This window comes from Macaca fascicularis, chromosome X, assembly GCF_037993035.2.
Source record: "Macaca fascicularis isolate 582-1 chromosome X, T2T-MFA8v1.1".
Lineage (NCBI taxonomy): Eukaryota > Metazoa > Chordata > Mammalia > Primates > Cercopithecidae > Macaca > Macaca fascicularis.
The window spans coordinates 160,521,170-160,546,990 of NC_088395.1; the positions used below are offsets into that span (position 1 = coordinate 160,521,170).

The 25,821-nt window shown below is 53.8% G+C and overlaps 2 protein-coding genes across 78 annotated transcripts in view; one reads left to right on the forward strand and one right to left on the reverse strand.

Moving 5' to 3' along the window:
- Positions 1 to 1,289: 1,289 nt before the first annotated feature.
- Positions 1,290 to 24,715, reverse strand: G6PD (glucose-6-phosphate dehydrogenase). Of its 28 annotated transcripts, none has more exons than XM_074029693.1 (13): positions 24,620 to 24,715; positions 23,212 to 23,339; positions 12,918 to 12,955; positions 12,716 to 12,824; positions 11,938 to 12,155; positions 11,091 to 11,249; positions 10,788 to 10,913; positions 10,331 to 10,424; positions 9,697 to 9,883; positions 9,225 to 9,460; positions 9,044 to 9,120; positions 8,843 to 8,935; positions 1,290 to 1,494 (listed from the first exon to the last, which is right to left on the reverse strand). In XM_074029693.1, exons 2-13 carry the CDS (start codon positions 23,329 to 23,331, stop codon positions 1,458 to 1,460), a joined length of 1,494 nt encoding a protein of 497 aa, XP_073885794.1. In that variant the 5' UTR covers positions 23,332 to 23,339; positions 24,620 to 24,715; the 3' UTR covers positions 1,290 to 1,457. The 28 variants fall into 28 exon arrangements, 20 of the variants coding, with proteins under 20 accessions (XP_073885794.1, XP_073885793.1, XP_073885787.1 ...); XM_074029692.1 differs by lacking the exon at positions 24,620 to 24,715 and adding an exon at positions 24,209 to 24,400; XM_074029686.1 differs by lacking the exon at positions 24,620 to 24,715 and adding an exon at positions 24,172 to 24,400.
- Positions 18,425 to 25,821, forward strand: part of IKBKG (inhibitor of nuclear factor kappa B kinase regulatory subunit gamma) — a 37,059-nt gene continuing 29,662 nt past the window's right edge. For 46 of the 50 annotated variants that reach the window (XR_012430090.1, XR_012430091.1, XR_012430086.1 and 43 more), the window contains exon 1: positions 24,788 to 24,913. The gene's annotated coding sequence lies outside the window, so the exon portion shown is untranslated. Of the gene's footprint in view, positions 18,544 to 24,787; positions 24,914 to 25,821 lie in introns of those variants that run through there. The other 4 variants (XR_012430107.1, XM_074029712.1, XM_005595004.4 and 1 more) reach the window with 1 other exon arrangement.

A 25,821-nucleotide genomic window follows, 5' to 3' on the forward strand; every position in this document is an offset into this window, starting at 1 on the left:
CCCCCCACCTTGCCTAGTTCACAAGACAAGAGGAAAGAGAGAAAGAAACAAAAGTAAGATAAATAGCCAGACAACCTTAGCACCACCACCCGGCCCTAGCAGTTAAACAAAGTAATAATAATAACATCAACCCCTGGCCTAAACTACTTGTGTTATCTGTAAATTCCAGATACTGTATGAAAAAAGCATTGTAAAACTTTTTGTTAGCTGATGCATGTAGCCCCTAGTCACGTTTCCCACGCTTGCTCGATTTATCACGACCCTTTCACATGGACCCCTTAAAGTTGTAAGCCTTTAAAAAGGCCAAGTATTTCTTTCTTGGGGAGCTCGGCTCTTAAGACGCAAGTCTGCCGACGCTCCCGGCTGAATAAAAAACCTCTTCCTTCTTTAATCCGGTGTCTGAGGAGTTTTGTCTGCGGCTCGTCCTGCTACACCACCAAGCCTCGCTAATTTTTGTATTTTTAGTAGAGACGGGGTTTCACCATGTTGGCCAGGCTGGTCTTGAATTCCTGACCTCGAGTGATCCACCTGCCTCATCTTCCCAAAGTCCTGGGATTACAGGTGTGAGCCACCATGCCCGGCCAAAAGATAGATCTTGTCTCATTATCCTGCCAGAAAGCTCCCTGAGGCTGAACATCTGAAAAAAGAACCCAAACAGAAAGAAGACCCCTGACATTTGCTGTGTACAGCGCTACTCAGAATTATTTGAAGAAAATGTTCAATTTCCTTCTTAATTTCTTCATTGACTCACTGGTCATTCAGGATCATATTGTTTAAGCAAATATTTCCCATAAAGGCCAGGTAGTAAATACCCTCAGCTCTGTAGGTTACACAAGTCTCTGTCATGACCACAGTCAGCCCTTTGTATTTGCAGGTTTCACATCCTCAGATTCAATCAACCTCAGATAGAAAATATTTGAAAAACAGCAACAACAACAACAACAACAACAACAACAACACATAACAGCACTGGGTAGGTGTGGTGGCTCATGCTTGTAATCCCAGCACTTTGAAGGGCCAATGAGGGCAGATCACCTGAGGTCAGGAGTTCAAGATCAGCTCGGTCAACATGGCAAAACTCCGTCTCTGCTAAAAATACAAAAATTAGCCAGGTGGTAGTGCGTGCCTGTAATTCCAGCTATTCAGGTGGCTGAGGCACAATAATCGCTTGAACCAGTGAGGTGAAGGTTGCAGTGAGCTGAGATTGGGGCCACTGTACTCCAGCCTGGGCTACAGAGTTGGACTGTCTCAGAAAACAAAACAAAACAAAACAAAACACCAAGCAGCAATACAGTGAAACAACTATTTACGTAGTATTTATTTTGTATTAGGTACTATAAGTTATCTAGAAATGATTCGATTATTTCAAGTATATGGGAGGGTTGGGTGTGGTGGCTCACACCTGTAATTCTGCACTTTGGGAGGCCAAGGCAGGAGGATTGCTTCCGCCCAGGAGTTCAAGACCAGCCTTGGCAACATGGCAAGATCCCATCTCTATTAAAAAAAAAAACAGAAATTTAAAAAGTATATGGGAGCGGCCGGGCATGGTGGCTCACGCCTGTAATCCCAGCACTTTCAGAGGCCAAGGCGGGCAGATCATGAGGTCAGGAGATCGAGACCAGACTGGCCAATATGGTGAAACTCCGTCTCTACTAAAAATAGAAAAATTAGCTGGGCATGGTGGCATATACCTGTAATCCCAGTGACTCAGGAGGCTGAGGCAGGATAATCGCTTGAATCTGGGAGACGAAGGTTGCAGTGAGCCGAGTCTGTCACTGCACTCCAGCCTGGGTGACAGACAAGACTCTGTCTCAAAAAAAAAAAAAAGTATACAGGAGGATGTGCCTAGATCATATGCTGTGCCATTTTATATGAGGCACTTGAGCATCTATGGATTTTGGTACCCCAGGTGTCCTGGAACCAATCCCTGTGGATACCAAGGGAAGACTCCACTGAACTCTGCCACTACAGACAGTATGTAAGCAAATGGGTGTGGTTGGGTTCCCATAAATCCGTATTTACAAACAGACAATGTCTACTTAGGTGAGCTGCACATTGACCTCTTTAGCTCATTATTCCTTCTTGCATCTCAAATTGTTCCATCTAGTACTGGGTTTCTTCTGCTTGAGGCACACAGTTTTTGGTGAGAAAATGTTGGTGGCAAATTCTCTGCTTTTGTTTGCACTTCACCATCATGCTCCTTTTTTTTTTTTTTTTTTTTGAGACAGAGTCTTGCTCTTTTGCCCAGGCTGGAGTGCAGTGGCACAATCTAAGCTTACTGCAACCTCTGCCTCCCGGGTTCAAATGATTCTGCCTCAGCCTCCCACGCAGCTGGGATTACAGGCAAGTGCCACCACGCCTGGCTAATATTTGTATTTTTATTAGAGATGGGGTTTCACCATGTTGTCTAGGCTGGTCTGGAACTCCTGACCTCAGGTGATCTGGCCACCTTGGCCTCCCAAAGTGCTGAGATCACAGGTGTTAGCCACCACGCCCGGCCAGCAACCATCATGCCCAGCCAGCAACCATTATATCTTCAAGTTTTGCTTCTGCCTCACTTGCTCTTTTCTGTTTCTGTGAAATCAGTTAAATGCATGGAACACCTTCTCATTCTCCTTGCGGCTTCTTCCTCTGTCTTCAGTGTCTTCCCTGAACTTGTCTTTCTGGGTTGTATTCTGAATACTTTTTTCTGAGCCAGTTTTTGGTTCCCGCATTCTCTCTTTCATGTTCCGTAATTTGCCACTAAACCAGTCCATCTACTTTTAAACTTACAAGCTCATATTTTACCTTTTTTTGAGACAGGGTCTCACTATGTCGCCCAGGCTGGAGCACAGTGGCTTGATCTTGGCTCACTGCAACCTCCGCCTCCTGGCCTCAAGTGATCCTCCCATCTCAGCCTCCTGAGTAGATGGGACTACAGGCACTTGCCACCACACCCGCCTAGTTTTTGTATTTTTTGTTGCCCTGGCTGGCCTTGAACCCCTGGGCTCAAGCAATCCCTCTGCTTGATCCCTCCCAAAGTGCTGGGATTACAGGCATGAGCCTTGCAGCCAGCCTAGATGCTTCTATTTGTAATTTTCAGATACTCTATTGGGTTTACCAGATAGAGTAAGTTGGCAACATCACTTTATACAGTTTCCTGTTCTTTGCAGCTGTCCCACCATGACTTCTTATTTCGTTAAATTTGGTAAGTACGGTTATTTTATGATGTCTGGCTAACAATTCCAGCGCCGGAAGACTGCATGATCTGTCGCTATTGCTCATTGTTTCTCTTGCAATGTTGTTTCTTGGTGCGCCCAGTTATCTCTGATGATGTGCTTGCTCTCATGCTTTAAAAAGTACCTGTATGAGGAAGGAGTCTCTCCTGAGAGGGTTAGCATTGGGTTCTGCCAGACTGGGCGTTGGGGAACTGCCCATTCAGGATCCCTTAAGCCAAGTGAAAGGCTTAAGATTCCATGGTCAACCCCGGGGAATTTGAACCCTGGCTCAGTTGCAATTCTGGGTTTACTCTCAGTATGATGGGGAAGCAAGTTGGGGGCCTCAAGATTTGATTTCTGTCCACTTCGCTTTATAAGGCTGTCAAGGAAAAGTTCCTGGGTGGGCAAAGGCAACTTGGGGGTTAATTTATATAATGGGGGTCCTAGTTTTCTCTGAAAATTTTGGTCTTACAAATATATATGTGTGCATATACATATTTATATATACATTATATATATTTTATATTTATGTATACATCATATATATTATATATCAAATTATATATATAATACATATGTAATTTGAGATGGGGTCTTGCTGTGTGGCCCAGGCTGGAGTGCAATGGTGTGATCATGGCTCAAGCGATCCTCCCACCTCAGTCTCCTACATAGCTAGGACTATAGGTGTGTGCCAACATGCCTGGCTAATTTTTGTATTATTTAGAGACAGGGTTTCACCATGTTGCCCTGCTGGTCTCGAACTCTTGGGCTCAAGCAACATGCCCAAAGTGCTGGGATTACAGGAGTGAGACACTGTATCCAGCCATAGAGTCTAACTGTCCTTACTGAAAGCCAGAATTCAGTCTGCTTCTTGTTCCCTCAAAGCTTCCTCAAGTGTTCTAGCAGGGGAAAGCAGTGAAGCTCTAGGAGGCAAGAGGCCTTCTCAGGGACCCCAGCTTTGGCCTGTATGTCTGGGTGTGGTCCTGGGATGGTCTGGTCAGGTCTCATAGCTGAGTTTCTCAGCTTCTCTTCCTGCAGCACAGGAAGGACAATCCCTTCCGGCTGCTTCTCACAGGGAGAGGGCAGTGGTGAGCCTAGAAAATAAAGGCCCCAAGTCAGCCCCGCCCCATTTGTGCCTCTCCCCCTCCTTTTCTGCTCCTCAGAGCAGACAATGCAACAGTCGCCGCCACGCAGCTCAGCCTGAAGACCCCTTCTCCACTCCCATCCCTTTCTGGCTCAGCCACCGAGCAGTGGGCCAGGCTCGGATGGAAGGAGGGAGAGGAGCTGGAGAGAGTTTTAAGTACTCTCTGGGCTTCTCACATTGCTGGTTTCAGTGGTTGCTGGACGCAAATTGATGTGATGTCAGACACTGGCAGCAGAGGAGCTAAGGCATTTGGGTCTGTGCTGCTGTGGCACCTGGGACTCAGTGTGAAGGGGTCAGGCTAGGTTTGAAATTCTCCTCTGGCTTAATTTGCAGGTCTGGGCTGGGAGGTGAAGCTCTGAGTACACTGCGAGTGTCAGAGGTCTGGCAGGGGGGCTCTTTCCAGTTCCTGCCCACTCCCACGTGGGGTGAAACCTTGAGAGATGAGACACCAATCCAGGGCCTCTGAAGACCCACGAGGTAGAGTGCACTTAAGAGTAAATTGTTGACCGGGTGCAGTGGCTCACGCCTGTAATCCCAGCACTTTGGGAGGCCGAGGCGGGTGGATCATGGGGTCAAGAGATCGAGACCATCCTGGCCAACATGGTGAAACCCTGTCTCTACTAAAAATACAAAAATTAGCTGTGTGTGGTGGCGCACACCTGTAGTCCCAGCTACTCGGGAGGCTGAGGCAGGAGAATCGCTTGACCCCAGGTGGTGGAGGTTGCAGTGAGGTGAGATTGTGCCACTGCACTCCAGCCTGGTGACAGAGCAAGACTCCATCTAAAAAAAAAAAAAAAAAAAAAAAAAAAAAGACTAAATTGCAGCCAGGCACGGTGGCCCACGCCTGTAATCCCAGCACTTTTGGAGGCTGAAGCAGATGGATCACGCGGTAAGGAGTTCAAGATCGGCCTGGCCAGCATGGGGAAACCCCGTCTCTCCTAAAAGTAAAAATTAGCTGGGCATGGTAGTGCACACCTGTAATCTCAGCTACTCAGGAGGCTGAGACAGGAGAATCGCTTGAACCCGGGAGGTAGAGGTTGCAGTGAGCCGAGATCGTGCTACTGCACTCCAGCCTGGGTGCCAGAGCCACACTCTGTCTCAAAAACAAACAAACAAACAAAAAAACCCACACAAAAACAAACAAAAAGCCTGGTAAATTGCCAGACCGGGCGCAGTGGCTCATACCTGTAATCCCAGCAGCTTGGGAGGCTGAGGCGGGTGGATCACCTAAGGTCAGGAGTTCGAGACCAGCCTGCCCAACACGATGAAACCCTGTCTCTACTAAAAATACAAAAATTAGCCGGGCGTGGTGGCATACACCTTTAGCCTCAGCTATTTGGGAGACTGAGGCAGGAGAATCACTTGAACCCAGAAGGTGGATGTTGCAGTGAGGCAAGATCACACCAGTATACACCAGACTGGGTGACAGCAAGACTCCATCTCAGAAAAAAAGGACATTGCGGGCCAGGCGTGGTGGCTCACGCCCATAGACCCAGCTACTCAGGAAGCTGAGGTAGGTGGATGCCTGAGCCTGGGAGGCGGAGGCTACAGTGAGTTGTGATTGAGCCACTGCACTCCAACCTGGGCAACAGAGTGAGATCCAGTCTCCAACAACAACAAAAAAACAAATTGTAACTGAATTCTTTGGCATTGCAGACAGAGAAGGGGTGAAAACAAGGCTCCAGCCTTGAACTGGTCAACAGGGGTCGGGCAGGCTGAGTCACCCTGTGGAATGGACCAGGGTGGATCTGGGCTCACAGGCAAGGGCCTCAGTGCTCCTGTGAGCTCCAGGGGGCTGGGGAGGACTGCCTTCTTGTTCAGGGTACAGCTCCTGTAGTGTGTTTTCTGGGGCTTATGTCCCTGTCTCAGTGTAGGCACCCGCAACTGAGGCAACAGTGGAATGCCCTGGCCTGATCTCTCATTTCTCTCCCATTGTGGCCCCAGCACTGCCCTCACCTGGGACCTCCTGCCTCCACCCAAGTAGGTGCTCAGAGCTGACGGGACAGTTGCCTGTTGTCCTCCACCTCCCAGGTTCAAATGATTCTCCTGCCTCAGCCTCCCAAGTAGCTGGGACCACAGGTGCCTGCCACCACATCCGGCAAATTTTTGTATCTTTTTTTGTAGGGACATATTTTTGTCATGTTGGCCAGGCTGGTCTTGAACTCCTGGCCTCAAGTGATCTGCCCACCTTGGCTTCCCAAAGTGCTGGGATTACAGGCGTGAGCTGCTGCACCCAGTCTTAATTGGGTGTCGTGCCCTGTCCTGGAATCTAACCTGCTTAGCCTTGCCACACGCCATCAGTCCCCAGCCCAACCCAGCTTTCAGCCTTGCCACAGCCCCTTCTGGAAGCCACAGGAACCAGGACAGAGGACTAAAACCACTGCCCCGTGGCGGAAGCTTGGCCTCCAATCTTATGCACACAGAGCCCATAAGAGCCCATGACCTGGCCTTGGCCCCCATCAAGCTCCTTTACCTATCTAGGGTCCAAGTGAACTTCGTATACTTCCTCCCTCTGAAAACTCAGAGGTGCCACTCCCCATGCAGGGGACAGGAAGAGCAGGAATTGAACACCGGGATGCAGCGTGTGTGTCCCTGTTGCCACAGGTCTCACTAGAGGCCTCCTTCATCCTAGGACATCGGGCCCTGCTACCTGCAGGGCCCAGGGTGTGCGTTCTCACCCGTGCTGCAGGTAGAACACTCCTGCCTGGCCACTTCCAGGCCACTGGTTTGCTCTCCGCAAAGGACAAAGGCCAGCACCACCTGGTCATTTTGTTCCCTGCTGGCCTCACCTCCTAGAACCGAGGCCACGAGTACAGGTCTTGCACCATAGTGTCTGGTCTTGCCATCTCCCTGGCACGACACATGCTGCACTGAGACACCCAGGGGCTGCTGCCCGTGTGGGGAGCAGTGTAGGGGCTGAACAGCGGCCCCCAAATGCATGTCTCCTGGGAGTTCCCGATGTGACCTTATTTGGAAACAGGTGGTCTGCAGATATCATTACTTGAGTTAGAAGCAGGTCATACTGGAGTGGTGTCCTTACGAGGACACAGAAGAGGAGAAGCCGTATCATGGTGAGACCATGAGAAGACAGGCTGAGTGAGTGGAGTGAGGTGACCACCAGCCCAAGATGCCTGGTTCCCCAGGAGCTGGAGAGGGCAGGAAGGACCCTCCCCTTGGGCCTCTGACGAGAGTGCTGGAACATGGACTCTGGCCTCCAGAACTGGGAAAATCAGCCTATGCTGAGAGCTGCCCGGTGTGTGGCACTTGGTTACGTGCCTTGGCAGCCCCCAAACTCGGGCCCTTCTGCCTGGAAGGGGCGGCCAGGCCGTAGCTGTGTATCACTGTGGACCATCCCATCCCCCCTGGCCTCTGATATCAGTTACAAAACCCACTCTCTCTCCTTCCTAAATACTTCTGGGATCTGTGGACTGGCAGTGTTGCCGAAAACCATCTTGGGTGGGGCAGGGACATGGACAGTAAGAGTGGAAGGTGACCCCACGTCCTTGCACCTCAAGCCGGTCTCACAATGACAATATGCGTGGAGTGGAGGGGAACTCAAGAAGTGTCTCCGACACCAGGCATGGTCACGGCTGGACATGGGGTCAGAACGAGAGGTGAGGAGCCCAAGGTGGGGAGGCCACAGAGGAAGCACCCGGGTGACTCAGGGAGTGGGACGAGGAAATGGGTCCTCAGGGAAGCAAATGACAAGGGGACAGGAGGGGCTGTTTGCGGATTTAATGGCAGGGGATTGAGGTTGGGAGGAGTCCCAGCTGCTGCTTCTGCTTTTCTTGTAACAGGGAGGCTGCCTATGGGTGGCACAGGGTGGCCACGGAGTGCAGAGTTGGTGGGACAGGGGACATCCAGGGGCTCAAGATGTTGCTGGTGACGAGGAATGTCAAGTGGCACTGAGGCTGGCAGGTTCTCTCACGTGGGCGCTCGCCCCTTTCCTCCCCCTCGTCCCTCCCTCCTGCCCCAGGCCCCACTCAGGAGTGAGCCCCAGTGACCGAGAAGCTCTGGGACAGACGAATGGGCACCCTCCTCCTTCCTTCTGTTGGGCTGGAGTGAGCGCAGGAGGTGGCTCAGCTCCTGGGCTCAGGCAGGGTCTGGAGGGGCCAGGATGGTCTCGAGTGCTTGGCAGCTGAGGAATGTAGCTGGGCTTGGGTAGTGGCAGCAGCAAGGGGCGGGCCAGGGTGGCCGGAGCCCAGGGCCAGGAATGTGCAGCTGAGGCCAATGGTCCCAGAGTCCTCCCGACTCAGGGTTGGGCGGCGGGAAGGAGGGTGGCCATGGCGAGGGTGGAGGTGGGTGCCCAGGGCTCAGAGCTTGTGGGGGTTCACCCACTTGTAGGTGCCCTCATACTGGAAACCCACTCTCTTCATCAGCTCATCTGCCTCCATGGGGCCTCGGCTAGAGAGTGACGGGTGGAGGAGAGGCATGAGGCAGCTCCACCCTCAACCCACCCCTGCCTGCTGGGCTCTGCCCCCAGACCCTACCCTTTCCTCACCTGCCATAAAGGTAGGGGATGGGCTTGGGCTTCTCCAGCTCGATCTGGTGTAGCAGTGGAGTGAAAATACGCCAGGCCTCCCGGAGCTCGTCGCTGAGGGTACATGGTATGGGGCTTGGGAGGCCGGCACACAGGGAAGGAGGGAGGGCAAAGGCCACCCCATTCCCCACAGGCACACAGGGGCCAGCAGCTGGGCCTCACCTGCGCACGAAGTGCATCTGGCTCCCGCAGAAGACGTCCAGGATGAGGCGCTCGTAGGCGTCAGGGAGCTTCACGTTCTGTGAGGGTGAGGGTGTCTCACTCATGTCACTGCCTGCCACCATGCTGAGTCCCCCGGGTCCAGGCCCCCCACCCTCCATGCTGCTCCTTCTCTGTGGGGCACCTTGTATCTGTTGCCGTAGGTCAGGTCCAGCTCCGACTCCTCGGGGTTGAAAAACATGCCTGGCTTCTTGGTCATCATCTTGGTGTACACAGCCTCATTGGGCTGCACGCGGATCACCAGCTCGTTGCGTTTGCACTGCTGGTGGAAGATGTCACCGGCCACATCATGGAACTGCAGCCTCACCTCAGCCTTGCGCTCGTTCAGGGCCTTGCCACAGCGCAGGATGAAGGGCACTCCTGCGTGGCAGAAAGGGCAGCCTCGGCACCAGCTCTCGGGGTGTGGACCAGGGCGTGAGTGTCTCAGTGGGAGCTCCAGTGCCCACACAGGCAAACGTGAAAGCAACTGTAGCAGGGTCCCGTGTCCCGCACGGCTGGCTCCCCTGCCCAGCAGCAAGCAGGTCTGACCCCAGCGAGGGGTGTCTCCCGAGGGCATGCCCAGTTCCGCCTTGCTGGGCCTTGAAGGCGTCACCTACCATCCCACCTTTCATTCTCCACATAGAGGACGACGGCTGCAAAAGTGGCGGTAGTGGACCCGTGGGGCACCGTGGGGTCGTCCAGGTACCCTTTGGTGGCCTCGCCCTCTCCATCGGGGTTCCCCACGTACTGGCCCAGGACCACATTGTTGGCCTGCACCTCTGAGATACATTTCAACACCTTGACCTGGGAGAAAGCCAGGGGAGAGAATGGGCCCCTTGGGTGTTGAGCTGGGGTGCAGGGATGACTCTGGCCACAGATGCGCAGCCCTCAGGGCAGAAGGCGGCCCCTGCTTGGCTCTGCTCACCTTGCCAGAGGCCCAGCTCAGGGCCCCTCCCTGAGGGCCCTCCAGGACCACCCTGGTCCATCTCAAGTCTATTCTGATGGACAAGTTGAGGCCCAGAGAGGCAACGGCCTTCCCTAGTCACACAGTGACTGTCAGACCTGGGACATGACAACTTGGGCTTCGTGACTGCCAGTCCAGGTCACCTCTGGGAGGCCAAGCTGTGCTCAGAGCTGGTGACTTCTCCGGGGTTGAGGACACTTGCTCTACATGCACACCCCTGCTCAGTGCCTCGTCACAGATGGGCCCGTGACGGGGCGTGGTCCTGGGGACTGGGGTACACCCCCCACCTTCTCATCACGGACGTCATCCGAGTTGGTGGAGGCGGGCTTCTCCATGGCCACCAGACACAGCATCTGCAGGAGGTGGTTCTGCATCACGTCCCTGGGGACAGAAGAGGCCGGGGCTCGCCTTAGCTCCCGGCCCTGTTCACCTGGTTCAAGGGCGGGGGGCCCCAAACAAGGCTTCCTAGTGACAAGCTGCAAGACTCACTTCCTGGCCCCCCTTGTCTTCCAGGTCCCCTTAAATCAAGGAAGGACATGGTGATGCTGTCACTGAATCATGAAACCCTGGGGTGCTTGGCTGAGTTGGGGTCCAGCCCTTTCCAGCCCCATCTGACAGCTCAGACACTCAGGTTTTGAACTGCATGGTGAGGAGAAGCTCCCCAAGACAGGGAAGGGCAGCCCTGCAGGGTTACTGGCTCTGCCACCCTGTGCCAGCCTCCCAGGAAAGGGGAAGAGCTCTCACCGGATGATCCCAAATTCATCGAAATAGCCCCCACGACCCTCAGTGCCAAAGGGCTCCTTGAAGGTGAGGATCACGCAGGCGATGTTGTCCCGGTTCCAGATGGGGCCGAAGATCCTGTTGGCAAATCTGCGGGGAGGGGCAAGGTGGAGGAACCGCCCTTGGTCCTCTGTGGTGCAACGGCCACATGTGAGGGGTCACCCTTGTCCAAGTTCTGGAGGAATACGTCCTCGGGGAGGCAGTGGGCCAGGTGAGGCCCCTGAGCACCACCCCCACCCTGGTCCCCCAGCCAGGGCTTGGCCCCACCTCAGCACCATGAGGTTTTGCACCATCTCCTTGCCCAGGTAGTGGTCGATGCGGTAGATCTGGTCCTCGCGGAACAGGGAGGAGATGTGGTTGGACAGCCTGTCGGAGCTCTGCAGGTCCCTCCCGAAGGGCTTCTCCACAATGATGCGGTTCCAGCCTCTGCTGGGAGCCCGGAGCTGTGTTACCCCCTTGAACCCCTCTTCAGAGAGTGAGGGTCAGAGCTGCATCATTCAGGTGCCCTCCCAGGGGAGTAGGGGTCAGAAACTCCTCGCCTCCATGGCCACCTCCCCTGCCTTGTGTTCCCAGGTGACCCTCTGGCTCAACACCTTCTGGGAAGCCTTCCTACCCTGGGTGCCAGGGTGGTGTTGCTGGCATGCTGCTGGGGGCCCGTTCCCCTCCTGCCTCATGCTGGGTCCCCAGTGGGTCGGAGTAGCCTGAAGGCCCATAGGGGAGCAGAAGGAGGAGGCGTCCAAGGCATGGCTTCCTCATTGGTTTGAAAATGAGAAGAGGACCCTTGTTTTACTACCCCTGCATTCAAAGCCAGCCAGAAAACAAGAGCCTCTGCCTGGGTTGGGAAACCACCCAGCGTGGGCCATGCTGCACTCGCGGAGCGAGGCTGCCACCCTGCGGCCTGGCCGGGCCTTTGGGGAAGCAGAGCAGGCAGGTGGTGAGCGTTTCGTGGAGCGATGCTGCCACCTTGTGGTCCCAGTGGGGATGGCCCCGGCACCATGGATGCTGCAGGGGACAGACAGGCTGCCTAGATCCCCGGCCCCTGACACAATCGCGGTGGGGAGCACTGCCTGGGCCAGCCTGGGAGGCAGGAAGGGACGGCAAGGACAAGCCTTACATTTGGCTCATGCAGGACTCGTGAATGTTCTTGGTGACAGCCTCGTAGACGGTGGGGGGCAACGCCAGGTAGAAGAGGCGGTTGGCCTGTGACCCCAGGTGGAGGGCATTCATGTGGCTGTTGAGGCGCTGGTAGGAGGCTGCCTCATCGTACTGGCCAGCCACATAGGAGTTGCGGGCAAAGAAGTCCTCCAGCTTGAGCTTCTCCTCTGGGGTGGCCTGGGAGACACGGACGGACAGACAGAGACAGATGTCAACCCCTGTCTTGGAGTTCGTGTGTGTTGTCCCAGGGAAGTGGAGGGTCTTCCCTGGAGGCCCAGGGAGGGTGCCCTCAGAAGTCAGTGTCCCCATCCCACACTGGGTTCAGCCCCATCTCAGCAGCTCTGCACATCCAGAGAGAGGGAGGCCAAAGGAGGCAGCACAGACACTGTCCCAGGTTGGGACCCTTGTGCCTTAGGACACAGGCCAGATTTCAGGACATTTTGACCTGGGAGAAATACACTGGAGAAAGCTCTCTCTCCAAAATCATGACACCTAACTGTGATTGGCAGAGAAAACGCAGCAGAGCACAACAGGATAGGACCCGTGAGTCCTGGTCATGGAGCTGGTAATGGGGGTCTCAAGGAAGTACAAGAGCGGGGGGGGGGCGGGGCAGGAGGCGAGGAGAGCATCCCGGGATGGGATGGGGGGAGGTACCCTGGTGGCCACCTGAAGCTGGCCATGCTGGGGGCTGGCAGAGAGGGCAGAACCAGGCCGGGGGAGGCCCTGAGGCCACTCACCTTGAAGAAGGGCTCACTCTGTTTGCGGATGTCAGCCACTGTGAGGCGGGAGCGGGCGTAGCCCACGATGAAGGTGTTTTCGGGCAGAAGGCCATCCCGGAACAGCCACCTGAGGGCAGAACAGACGTAACCAGTGCGGGCAGGGCAGGACCAGGCCTGTCCCTGGCGGGAGGTCACAAGGGCAGTGGGGGGACACACTTACCAGACGGTGGGGTAGATCTTCTTCTTGGCCAGGTCACCCTGTGGCAGAGGGAATAGGTGTGTGGTTAGAAGTGGCTGGGGACACAACCTACATACATCATCCTCCACCCTTGGTGATCTGGGCACTACTCAGGATCACTACTGGGCCATAAGCATATCTGTCTTGCCTGATATACAGACAGAAGAGCCCCGAGATTCAAGCCTGTGCCAGCTCTCCACCCCTGACCCAGAAGGCATAAACGCATCTCCTGTGTTCCAGAAGAAAGCCTGAAAACTCAATTCAGTAGAACTAAGGGACGACAGAAGTATCATGTAGCCAAATTTGTGAGATGTGACCTCAAATGCTTACATTAGCAAAAAAGAGTGGCTCAAAAATAAGGAGCTAAGCATTTCACTTAAGAAGTGAGAAAAAGGGCCAGGCGCAGTGGCTCACACAAATAATCCCAGCAGTTTGGGAGGCCGAGGTGGGTAGATCACCTGAAGTCAGGAGTTCAAGATCAGCCAATGTGGCAAAACCCCATCTCTATTAAAAATACAAAAATTAGCCAGGTGTGGTGGTGGGCACCTGCAATCCCAGTTACTCAGGAGGCTGAGGCAGGAGAATCACTTGAACCGGGAGGCGGAGGCTGCAGTAAGCTGAGATTGTGCCAGTGCACTTCAGCCTGGGTGACAACAGTGGGACTCCATCTCCAAAAATTAAAAAAAAAAAGGTGAGAAAAAGCATAGAATTGCAAGCCAAATTACAAGGAAGGAAATAATGACAAGTAAAATTAATAAAATGAAAAGCTAACCCAAAGAAAAGATGAACGAAGCCGCAAGTTGGTGTTTGAAAAAGACTAATAGAAACAGACAACCGTCTGGCATGGCTGCTTTTTTAAAAGGGCATAAACAACTGGTACAATAAGACAAAACCCCAGACAGGAAACAAGAGAGGGTTTTATGAATTTTATTCCTTGTCTGACAACCTAGATGAGATGGACAAATTTCTAGAAAAATCCAACCTACTAAAACAGACCAATGGGGCTGGGCACAGTGGCTCACGCCTATAATCCAGCACTTTGGGAGGCCAAGGCGGATCACCTGAGGTCAGGAGTTTGAGATCAGCCTGGCCAACTGGCAAAACCCCGTCTCTACTAAAACAGAAAAATCAGCCAGGTGTGGTGACTAATAATCCCTGTAATAAATAAAGCCTGTAATCCCAGCTACTTGAGAGGCTGAGGCAGGAGAATTGCTTGAAACCCAGAGGTGGAGGGTGCAGTGAGCCGAGATTACACCACTGCACTCCAGCCTGGGCAAAAGAGCGAGATTCCATAAAAAAAGAAACAGGCTGGGCGCGGTGGCTCATACCTGTAATCCCAGCACTTTAGGAGGCCGAGGCGGGTGGATCATGAGGTCAAGAGATTGAGACCATCCTGGCCAACATGATGAAACCCCATCTCTACTAAAAATACAAAAATTAGCTGGGCAAGGTGGCGTATGCCTGTAATCCCAGCTACTCGGGAGGCTGAGGTAGAAGAATCACTTGAACCCGGGAGGTGGAGGTTGCAGTGAGCCAAGATTGCACTACTGCACCTCAGCCTGGGCAACAAGAGTGAAACTCCGTCTCGAAAAACAAAAAACAAAAAACAAGAAAACAACCAAACAGCCAGGCACGGTGGCTCACGCCTATAGTCCCAGCACTTTGGAAGGCCGAGGCGGACGGATCACTTGGGGTCAGGAGTTCGAGACCAGCCTGACTAACATGGAGAAACCCTGTCTCTACTAAAAATACAAAATTGGCTGGGCATGGTGGCCCATGCCTGTAATCCCAGCTACCCAGGAGGCTGAGGCAGGAGAATTGCTTGAACCTGGGAGATGGAGGTTGCGGTGAGACAAGATCAAGCCATTGCACTCCAGCCTGGGCTACAAGAACGAAACTCCATCTCAAACAAACAAAAAACAGAGCAATGGACCTGAGAGGGGACAATGGCCACAAATCTTCCTACATAAACCACCCCCTCGCATAGAGTGTTGCCAGTGGGTTCTACCAAAATGCAAGCACAAGAGAATTCCAGCCCGAAGCAAACTCTTCCTGCAGAAGGAAGAAAGGGGAACACTTCCCAAGCCACCTTATGGGGCCTACAGAGCTTTGGTATGGAAACCTGATGAGAAAGGCACATGGGAAAACTCACACGCCTCATTCACACACACATGCAGATGCAGAAATCCCACATGAAATATCAGCAGGCTGGGCACAGCTCACACACCCCAGCACTTTGGGATACCAAGGTGGGAGGATTGCTTGAACCCAGGAGTTTTTCTTTTTTGACCCCCCCTTTTTTTTTAAGACATGGTCTTACTCTGTCATCTAGGCTGGAGTGCAGTGGCACAATCTCAGTTCACTGCAACCTCTGCCTCCTGGGCTCAAGCAGTCCTCCCAACTCAGCCTCTAGAGTAGCTGGGACTGAAAGGTACATGCCAAAACACCCAGGTAATTTTTTGTATTTTTTGTAGAGACAGGGTTTCCCCATGTTGCCCAGGCTGGTCTTGAACTCTTGGGCTCAAGTGATCTGTCCGCCTCAGCCTCCCAAAGTGTTGGGAGTACAGGCATGAGCCACTGTGCCCCACTAACCCTGTCTCTTTAAAAAAAAAGAAAGAAAACATCAGCAAACCAAATCCTGCAATGTTAAAAATGGTAACACATCACAACCAAGTTGGGTTTATTCTGTAAATAAAAAGTTTGTTTGATATTAACATAGGAAAAAAATCAATCATTGAAATTCACTGTATTAGGAGATTAAAAAAAAAACCTCTAAGAACTCTCTGCCTACTGCTATTTTGATTGTTGAAATCTAGCAATCTTGCTTAACCCAACAAATGTAGATAAAGTGTTTCAGAAATTACCTATTCATGATAAAACTCTTATCAGAGGAGGAATACAAGGGAACTTCATTAACTTGATAAAGGGCATCTATAAAATACGATTATGGCTGGGAGTAATCGCAGCACTTTGGGAGGCCAAGGCAGGGCATTGCTTGAGGTCAGGAGTTTGAGATCAGCCTGACCAACGTGGTGGAACCCCATTTCTACTAAAAATACAAAACTTAGCTGGGCGTGGTGATGTACGCCTGTAATCCCAGCTATTCAGGAGGCTGAGGCAGGAGAATCGCTTGAACCCAGGACGCAGAGGTTGGAGTGAGCCAACATCGCACCACTGTAGCCTGGGCAACAAGGCTAGACTTCGTCTCAAAAAACAAACAAACAAAAAAACAAACAATAAAAACGCCCAAAACCATCATCCTTACAAATACTACAGGCATCACACTTATGGGAAATGTTGAAATATTAATAATTCCTTTAAGCAATCAGGAACAAGAAAAGTGCAGTAAGGCAAGAAAATGAAAACAGCTAAGGTTGAACTGTGAGGTGGTGCGGGTGCTCCCCGACAGTCTGCAAGCCTCTGATCAAGTGAAACACACACCTAGCATGTGACCTGGCCGTTCCACTCTAGGTAGTACCCAAGAGAAACGAAAGCGCAAGTCTACACAAAGACCTGCACACGAATGGTCACAGCAGCCCTAGTTCATAGCGGCCCCAAACTGGAAACATGTCAAACATTTGAATTAACACGTGACCCAGCAAACTGTGCATACATACAATGGATACTACTCAGCAACACTGGGAAATCACAGCATCAGAGATGCAATCCTCTGTGAGCTCCCTCACATGGAGTTCTGGAATAGGCAAAACCAATCCATTGTGACAGAAATCAGATCAGCAGTTGCCTGGAGCAGGGGCAGACTGGTTGGGAATGGGTACCCAGGAACTTTCTGGGGAGATGACAATGGCCTTTATTGTGATGAGGGTGTAGAGCCAATTGTACAGTTAAGATTTGCGCACCAACAAAAGAGGGCGAGAAAACCAACAATGAAGCGGAGGGTGGGCAGTGGGTCAGAAATCACCCTTTGGGGGCCAGTGACTGTGAGGGCCCCAGGTGAGGGGGCTTCCTGGGTGCAGAGCATATTCTGTTTCTTGATCTAGGAGCAGTTTCTGTGGCTGTGCTGAGTTTGTGAAAAGTCATCAACAAGCTAGATCTGCACCATTCGTGTTCTTCATGACATATATTTTCTTTTCTTTTTTTTTGAGATGGAGTCTCACTCTGCCGGCCAGGCTGGAGTGCGGTGGTGCCATCTCGGCTCGCTGAAATCTCCACCTCCTGGGTTCAAGTGATTCTCCTGTCTCAGCCTCCTGAGTAGCTGGGACTCCAGGCACCTGCCACCATACCCTGCTAATTTTTGCATTTTTACTAGAGATGGGGTTTCCCCATGTTGGCCAGGCTGGTCTCGAACTCCTGACCTTGTGATCTAGCTGCTGTGGCCGCCCAAAGTGTTGGGATTACAGGCGTGAGCCACCATGCCCGGCCCATGACATATATTTCATTAAAACACAGTAAAAACTAATAGTCTGGGCGTGGTGGCTCACGTCTGTAATCCCAGCACTTTGGGAGGCAGAGGAGGGTGGATCACCTGAGGTCACGAGTTCGAGACCAGCCTGGCAAACATGGTGAAACTCCATTTCTACTAAAATACAAATAATTATCCAGGTGTGGTGGTGCGCGCCTGTAGTCCCAGGTACTCGGGAGGCTGAGGCAGGGGAAGTGCTTGAACCACGGAGGTGGAGACTGCAGTGAGCCAAGATCACGCCACTGCACTCTAGCCTGGTGAAAGAACAAGACTCCATCTCAAACAAACAAACAAACAAAAATTAGCCGGGCGTAGTGGCAGGCACCTGGAATCCCAGCTACTCGGGAGGCTGAGGCAAGAGCATTGCTTGAATCCGGGAGACGGAGGTTGCTGTGAGCCCAGATCGCGCCACCAAACTCCAGCCTGGATGACAGCAAGACTCCATTTCATGAAAAAAGAAGACATGCCCTTCAAAGCGATCAGGCACTGCAACCATGGATGGGTCCATTTCTGCAAACCATTACAGAATGGGGGCCAAGCCACCAGGACAAATGCACCCGCCCAGAGCCAGGCGGTTAGGAAGCCACCAGAGGGCTTCCAGGAGGGAAATTGCTATGGTGTGGGTTCCTTGTGTGCTTGCGCTCTTCAGGGGCCCTGCTCCGCTTCCGACCCTCCTCAGGTGAGCTCAGTGCCAGGACTGCAGCCACATGGACCTCTCACTGCTGCATCCTTCAAAGTCCAGCAGACGACCCCTCACCTTGGGGTAGGAGCTCCTCCACTCAGCTCCTCACAGCACCCTGCCATAAGCGGGGCTGGGGAGGGGAACACTGCCCATGTCACATCAACTCACGGTTGGCCCCACACACAGAAAGGACCAGCTTGCTGGGAACTGGACCCTGAAATAAACGGTAAGAACCACAGCCTGCAAATACCTCTAAGCCTCACCCAAAGCAGGTCATGTTTGCTCATGACCAAATTCCAGAAGATTGGGAGGCATCGGGACAGACTCCAGAAAGGTGCTGGTGGCAGAAAGGTGCTGAGTCACAGCAGCCCCACGCTCCAGGCTGTTTGTTTCTGCTGCTCCTTTTGGGATTAACTGCAGATTGAACCTGCTCACCTTGTTTCAGCTCAGCCCCTGCAACCGACTATCTGCTGGGCTCCAAGTCACCTGAGAGGCGAGGTGAGGTAAGTCGGAGGACAGCGGGGGTGGGGGAAGGCAGGCCGCTCCCTCCCATGGTTATGGGGAGCTAAGCTAAGCTAAGCTGAGCCGGACTGAGCTGCTCTCCTGAGGGCTCAGGGGTAGCCCTGCCCTCCCAGCGACGCTCTAGTGGGATTTTCTGGAGGAACAAACACGAAAAAACATCGGGAAACCTGACAGCTTGGTCAGGGGTCTACTCGCACCACATGGGTGGGGGCAATTCAAGGGGTCCTTAGTGAAAAGCAGCTGGGAGCTTCTCCTCTTCCCCATGCCCTCCTCTCTCCCGAGGACCACAGCAAGGGAGGGATCTGCCCAAGGACACAAGGTGACTTAGCAGAAGCAAGACATGATGAAGATCTCCAGCTACCGATCTCTGGCTAGGCCAGGGCAAAGGGACCTGGGACATGACCTGTCTGTTTTATAAACCCAAATCGCTGCAGCCCTTGTCTTGGCATGAGTGTTTCATGGTAGAGTGCAATGCCTGCTGGAGGGCCAGCAAGGGTGGGCCATCCCATCCCCAAGGGTCACTGGGTTCAAGGACCTGCCCAGACTCCCTGGGTGGAGCCCTGGGCCTTGGCAGGGGCCCAGTTGGTTCCTGGCCACTGGGTCCAGAGAACCTGGGGGCTGCTGAGTTAGTTCAGCTGAAAAACCAAAAAAAGGGCCTCCCTCCTATACCCAGGGGCTCATGAGTCACTGGGGCTTTGGGGAAGTGCCAACATCATCATGACACAGCAAGAATCTTATCAGACCAATGGGGAAGTCAGCCCAGAAAAGTTCCGAGGAAAGTGGGGGCGGGGGCCGCTGGGTCATCCCTCACACAGGCTCATCATTGGGATGCGTCCTGAACGCCCATCAAGCCCAAGCCCATGGCCCTTGTGATCCAGGTGAGGAAACTAAGGCCCAGAGAGGTGAATACCCTGCAGACTCTCAGTCCCAGTCTCTTCCCCTCACTCCCTGTGAGGCTCTCCGGCCTCATCGAGGTCCCATCAGGTGGGGAAAGATGCTGTTCCAGGTGCACACTGGTCTACAAGGCCAGAGCTTTCTGGAAGGGGGCAGTAAGTACCTTGGCTCTCTTTCTGGTAGGGGTGGGAGTCCTGAGAAGGCGGGAAGTGGCCCACTTGGTAACTCTGAGGTGCCATCAGGGCCCCCAGGAAGGAAGCTGGGTGTGTGCGCAAGTGTGAGGTAAGCTGGCCAGGGAGGAGGAAGGGACAGAGGAAGGCCACGTGGGTCCAGCCTGCCCCAGGGTGTCCCGCTTGCCCAGGCTGTGGGTCTGCCAGCCACTTGCCTACTTTCAGTTTCTAGGTCATGCTGAGCTTGTTCCCAACTTGGGGCTCCGGGCATTTGCTCTTCCTTCTGTGTGGGTGCTCTCCAGGCCCTCCTCGTGGGATCTATGTGCTCTGGGGGGCTGGGGACACACGGCCCACGTGTATCTTCTGAAACACACGCCAGCCTGTGCTCTTGCTCGTCTGCTTACTTGCCATGGTTTCCTGGCCACAATAACACATAGGTCCCATGAGGAGGGCAGGGACTGGCTGTTGTGGCCCAGAAGTACCCAATCGCTGTCTGCTGAATGAATGGAGAATGGGCTGCTTTCCTGGAGCAGCACATTCTAGGATCGTGTGCCCTCAAGTGCCACCCTGCCTACCTCCCACATTGAGTGAGGCATCAAGAGCAGAAGGAGCCTGGGAGCGGGAGCTGTTCCAGGTGCTGCCTGAGCACACCACCTCCCACCTCCCCCTCCAGCAGGAAGAGGAAGAAACAAACCACGAGGCTCTTCAGAGACAGGACCCCTTGTCCCCTACCCACAGTGCTGGAGCTGGCACTTCCTATTTCTGCTTTGAAAGCCTCAGGTTGTCACTCTCAGAGCAGAAGAGAGCAAAGGGGAACCCTACTGATTTCAACAAAACAAAGTTGCCCAACCCCAAGCTGGCCACAGGCGAAGGCAGTGAAATGACACAATCAGCTTGGAAAAGCCTAAGGACCCTGGGCACTCTTTTCAAAAGCTGTCATTTGCTATACGAAATGCTGAGGTTCAGGGAAAGGAAAACACTTGCTCCAAGTCACACAGCAAGCTTGCATGCTCTCAATGAGGTGTCTAATAAGAGCTGAAGGCCTGGAGTCATAAGCCATCATTACGGTCTGAGTTGCTCTGTTGCAGTGTCCCTGTGGCAGCATGGGGTGGGGACGGGGAAAGGAGGAGAAAGCAACCTCAGTTACCTTCTCCTCCAGTCTGCTTCTTGGACTAAGGGCTTAACAGTCAGAGTCCTAGCTGTTAAGGTTTGTGGCCGATGAAGGTACGGCTCTTTTTATTTATTTATTTTTTTGAGATGGAGTCTCACTCACTCGGTCGCCCAGGATGGAGTGCAGTGGCGCCATCTCGGCTCACTGTAAACTCCACCTCCCGGGTTCAAGCGATTTTCCTGCCTCAGCCTCCCAAGTAGTTGGGATTACAGATGGGTGCCACCACACCTAGCTAATTTTTGTTATTTTTCTTTTTTTTTTTTTTTTGAGACGGAGTCACACTCTGTTACCCAGGCTGGAGCGCAGTGGTGCGATCTCTGCTCACTGCAAGCTCTGCCCCCTGGGTTCACGCCATTCTCCTGCCTCAGCCTCCCGAATAGTTGGGACTACAGGCGCCCGCCACCACGCCCGGCTAATTTTTTGTATATTTAGTAGAGACGGGATTTCACCGTGTTAGCCAGGATGGTCTCCATCTCCTGACCTCGTGATCCACCTGCCTTGGCCTCCCAAAGTGCTGGGGTTACAGGCGTGAGCCACTGCGCCCAGCCTTTTTCTTTTTGTTTTGAGATAGAGTCTCGCCCTGTAGCCAGGCTGGAGTGCAGTGGCACGATCTCAGCTCACTGCAACCTCTGACTCCCTGATTCAAGCGATTCTACTGCCTCAGCCTACTGAGTAGCTGGGACTACAGGCACGTACCACCACGCCCAGCTAATTTTTGTATTTTTAGTAGAGATGGGGTTTCACCATCTTGACCAGGATGGTCTCGATCTCTTGACCTTGTGATCCGCCTGCCTCGCCCTCCCAAAATGCTGGGATTACAGACGTGAGCCACCGCACCTGGCCAATTTTTGTATTTTTAGTAGAGACTGGGTTTTGCCATGTTGGCCAGGCTGGTCTCAAACTCCTGACCTCAGGTGATCCACCTGCCTCGGCCTCCCAAAGTGCTGGGATTGCAGGCGTGAGCCACCACGCCCGGCCAGGTATGGCTCTTCTGAGGGGACCAGGCTGAGGCTGGGGATAAGGCCAAGTCCAATCTACTGTGGGCTCCACCTGGGTACCTCTCCCGGGTCTCAGGCTTACGGGGAGTCAAAAGACAACGGCCCCTCCTTACTCTCCCACTGGCAGAGCCCTTCTCCCTCGGCTGCCTCATTCCTTTTTGGCTCTCCTTTTCTAAGTTCTGATCAGAAGTACAAAGGTGTCAAGGAGTAGGTTTGGCAAAGTGTGACAACGCGTTGTCTATGTGAACAAAGAACCACTGAGCTCATCCAGCACTGAGGGGTGCACAATGTGGCAGAGCTAACTAGTTTTGACAGAGCTCCTTCTCAAGTTACAAGGTAAGTTAATGGCAAAGGTGGTCATACAGTAGTGAGCAGACAGATTCTTGAGTGCATCCAGGGTTAAAAGTGAAAACTGAGACCACGTGTAATTTGAGATGAAGCCCTTGTTCCACCAGCCCCTGCATAGTCTCACTGCCCCATGGGACACAGGGGAGGGTGCTCTAGTCTGGGGTGATGGTTGTCCTAGGACCACCCCTCCTTCCCCTCCCACGGAAATCCTCATGCTATACTATTCTTTGGTCTTTCCTATGAGTGCAAAATGGCGGTTCCACAAGCTGGACAATTGGGGCCAGGTGGGGTGAGGCAGAGCTTCTTGGTAGGCTTTCAAAACTGAGGCAAAGAGATAGCGTTTAAAGAAAGGTTGAGTGTTTGTATTGACAGAACTTGAAGTGTTAGTGAAGAGGCAGAGATCAGGCCTCAGATCCTGCCTTTGGAACTCACTTGTTAAGGCATGAAGAGGTTTCAAATAAACCACAGAATGAATAGCATTCCCTGTTTTCCCCAAGAAGTCCATCTAGACAGTCCCTAAAGAGCCTGCAACTCCAGGACTAAGGGCTACATTCAGAGGCTAGGCACAGGGTTCGGAAATGTCCTGTGGCCAGGTGCAGTGGCTCACACCTGTAATCCCAGCACTTTTGGAGGCCGAGGCGGGCGGATCACTTAAGGTCAGGAGTTTGAGACCAGCCTGACCAACATGGTGAAACCCTGTCTCTACTAACAATACAAAAATTAGCCGGGTGTGGTGGTGCATGCTTGTAATCTCAGCTGTTCGGGGGGCTGAGGCAGGAGAATCGCTTGAATACAGGAGGCCGAGGTTGCAGTGAGCCAGTATTGGGCTACTGCACTCCATCCTGAGCGACCAGAGCGAATCTCCGTCTCCAAAAAAAAAAAAAGAAATGTCTTGCAAGTGCACATGCACATCAGGTAGAGCTGGGATGATCCTGGCACACTAGCAGGAGCGGGAGGAGGAGCTCAACTTAGCAGAGCCTGTGTGGTCCTGCAACAATTAGTTGGAAAAGCTGAGGCATGGAGCAGGCACTTCCTGGCTTTTAAGACTGGGGCCTGGGAGAGACTCACCGATGCACCCATGATGATGAATATGTGTGTATCCGACTGATGGAAGGCATCGCCCTGGAACAGCTCTTCCCGCAGGATCCCGCACACCTGGGTCCGGCTCAGGGCCACCTGCTCTGCCATGACGCTGTCTGGTAGAAGAGAGGCTCGTTAACAAGGCAGAAGAACAGGAGAGCATTGAGAAGTTAGCCCTTTTCTTGAGAGTTCCTCTGGGGTCTCACCGGGATGACACCTGATCACCCAAGCCACTCCTTGTGAACGGCTGGGCATTGGGGAGTGCTTGATGGGTTAGAAACTGCTGGCTCTGGGCTCCAGCCACACTCTCCCAGGCAACCTTCATTCAGGGTGTACATTACAAAATTACCCAAAGCATTGGTGGATTCCGGCTAGAGCGTAAATTCTGGACAACCAAGTAAAATCCTTGTGGGGCACGGAATTATGCGCCCAGGACCATTCATTCCCGACTGTAGCGGGAACTCCACAATGACCTGGACCAAGGGACATGATGCAGATGCCGGAGTTCAGCTCCAGCCCTCCCCTTGCCAAGCTGGGAGACCCCGGCCGGCAAGTCCCCTTCGCTCTCGGGGTCTCAGGGGCTCAAGAGAAGAGGTGCGGGGTATAAACGGATTAAGACCCTCTCGAACAAACAGCGTGTGTTTTACCGCCGCGCGGCGCAGCGCCGGGCAGTACGCTCCTCCGGCTGCGCGGCGCCCGCCCGCCCGGTTACCTGCGCTTCGTCGCCGCCGCCCTCCGCGCTCGCAGCCCCGAAGTGTACGGCCGTTTCCGGGGGCTGAGCCCCGCCGGCCCATTTAATCTGCGGGGGCGGGGGCGGGCGCCTGGGCTGAGCTGACCCGCCTCAGGCGAGGCGTGCGGGGCGGGGCCTCGACCGCCACCCCTCGTGCGGGCGGGGCGGCGACAGGGCAGGTGCGCGCGCATCCCAGGCCAGCCCCGCCCCTCGGGCACCTGCGCTGGAGGCCGGCCCGCCGGCTGCCTGCCATACCCGCTGCCGCTGCTCCGCATCCCCAATGTCCGGCGGGCACGGGTGCAGCTCCGCGTAGTGCTCCCGCATCCCCATCGCCGCCCAGGCCAGGCCCCGCCCCTACTGTCCGGTTTTCCCGCCTGCCTCGGCGGCCTCCCGCACTCGCGGAGGGCTCCGCTTCCGCCGGCAGCGTGGCCACGCCTCCTCTGGGCTGTCCCTCGGCTCCTGGGCGGGGCCTTCTGGCGCGCCGCTCCCCCGGAAACCCTCGCCTGTTCGCGGGTCAAGCCGGCCCTATTGGGCAGTCTCTTCTTGACTCCTCCCCCGGAGAGGGCGGGGCGGCCGAGCGCCCCGAGGCTAGACGCCGCCGTCCGAGAGACGAGGGGGCGTGTAGGCCGTGACGCCCTGCAAAGTGGCCGGTGTGCTTATCATTACCGAGCTTCCGCGGGCCTGCAGAGCCTGGCTGACTCAGACTTCTCTCCGGAGCGGGATGCGGCCTTACCGCGACCTCGCACTTCTCGCCGGCTTCCCGTGTTCCCGGGGCGGGGCTTGTATGTTTTTACTTCCGGATCCCACAGCTATGACACCGGAAGCCGGAAGCGGGGATTTCGACAGCGGAGAAGGAAAGGGCGACCGCGGAACTGGAACTTTCTCGGAGCGCCGGGGCCCTACCTGCGTTCACAGTCCGCCGCTCCCACCCTTCTCACGTCTGACGGACTCTGCTGACAGGTGTGGTCCTTTTCCCTAAAGACAGGGTTCCATCGGTGGGTGTTCCGCCGCTTCCGAGACTCCCCCGAACGTTCAGGCTCCCCCATCTGTCTTGGGCCCCAGCCCGTTCCTGCCGCGCGCTTCTGGAGCACTGGCCAAGGCGGGCCGATTCAGGACCCAGGTTACTTGGGCGGCGAGCTGGACTGTTTCTGCTCCTCCCTTCTCTTCCACTGCGGGGTCTGACCCTACTCCTTGTGCGAGGACTTCTCTAGTTCAGAGACATTTTCTGTTCTCCAAAGTTGACTGCGCTCGATCAGGGTCGTTAAATTCTTCGAAAATGCCTCAAATATAGTTTGGCAGCTAGGTATCTGATCTCATGTGCCTGTTTTCTCGTTTTGCAAGACAACATCTGCCTGTTCTCATACTGTTTCTGTGATCTGAGAATGAATGGGCTGTCCTGGCACATTAGAGGAATAGCACGGAGGTCACTATAGCTGGAGCAGAGTGAGGGAGGGGAGCATAGTTGGAGAGGAAGGGATGGGGTACCCGATGGTACAGGGCCTTGTAGGCCGTTGTAGGGAGGTTGACTTTTACGCAGAAGGCAACGGGGAGCCATGGTAGGGTTCTCAGTAGAGAAAGAATGTGATCGGAATTACGTCTTACACTGATCGTTCTAGCAGTGGTGGGGAGAACAGACCATAGTGGGCAAGGGTAAAAGAAGGGCGACCTATTAAGAGGTAATTGCAGTAATCCAGCTCAGAGACAGTGCTTTGAGCATTTTATTATTGAAAATTTCAAAAATGTACACAAGTAGAAAAATTAGTATAGTAAATCTTTTTAGTTTGTTTGTTTTTGAGAGATGGAGTCTCGCTGTGTCGCCCAGGCTTGAGTGCAGTGGCACGATCTCAGCTCACTGTAACCTCCTCCTC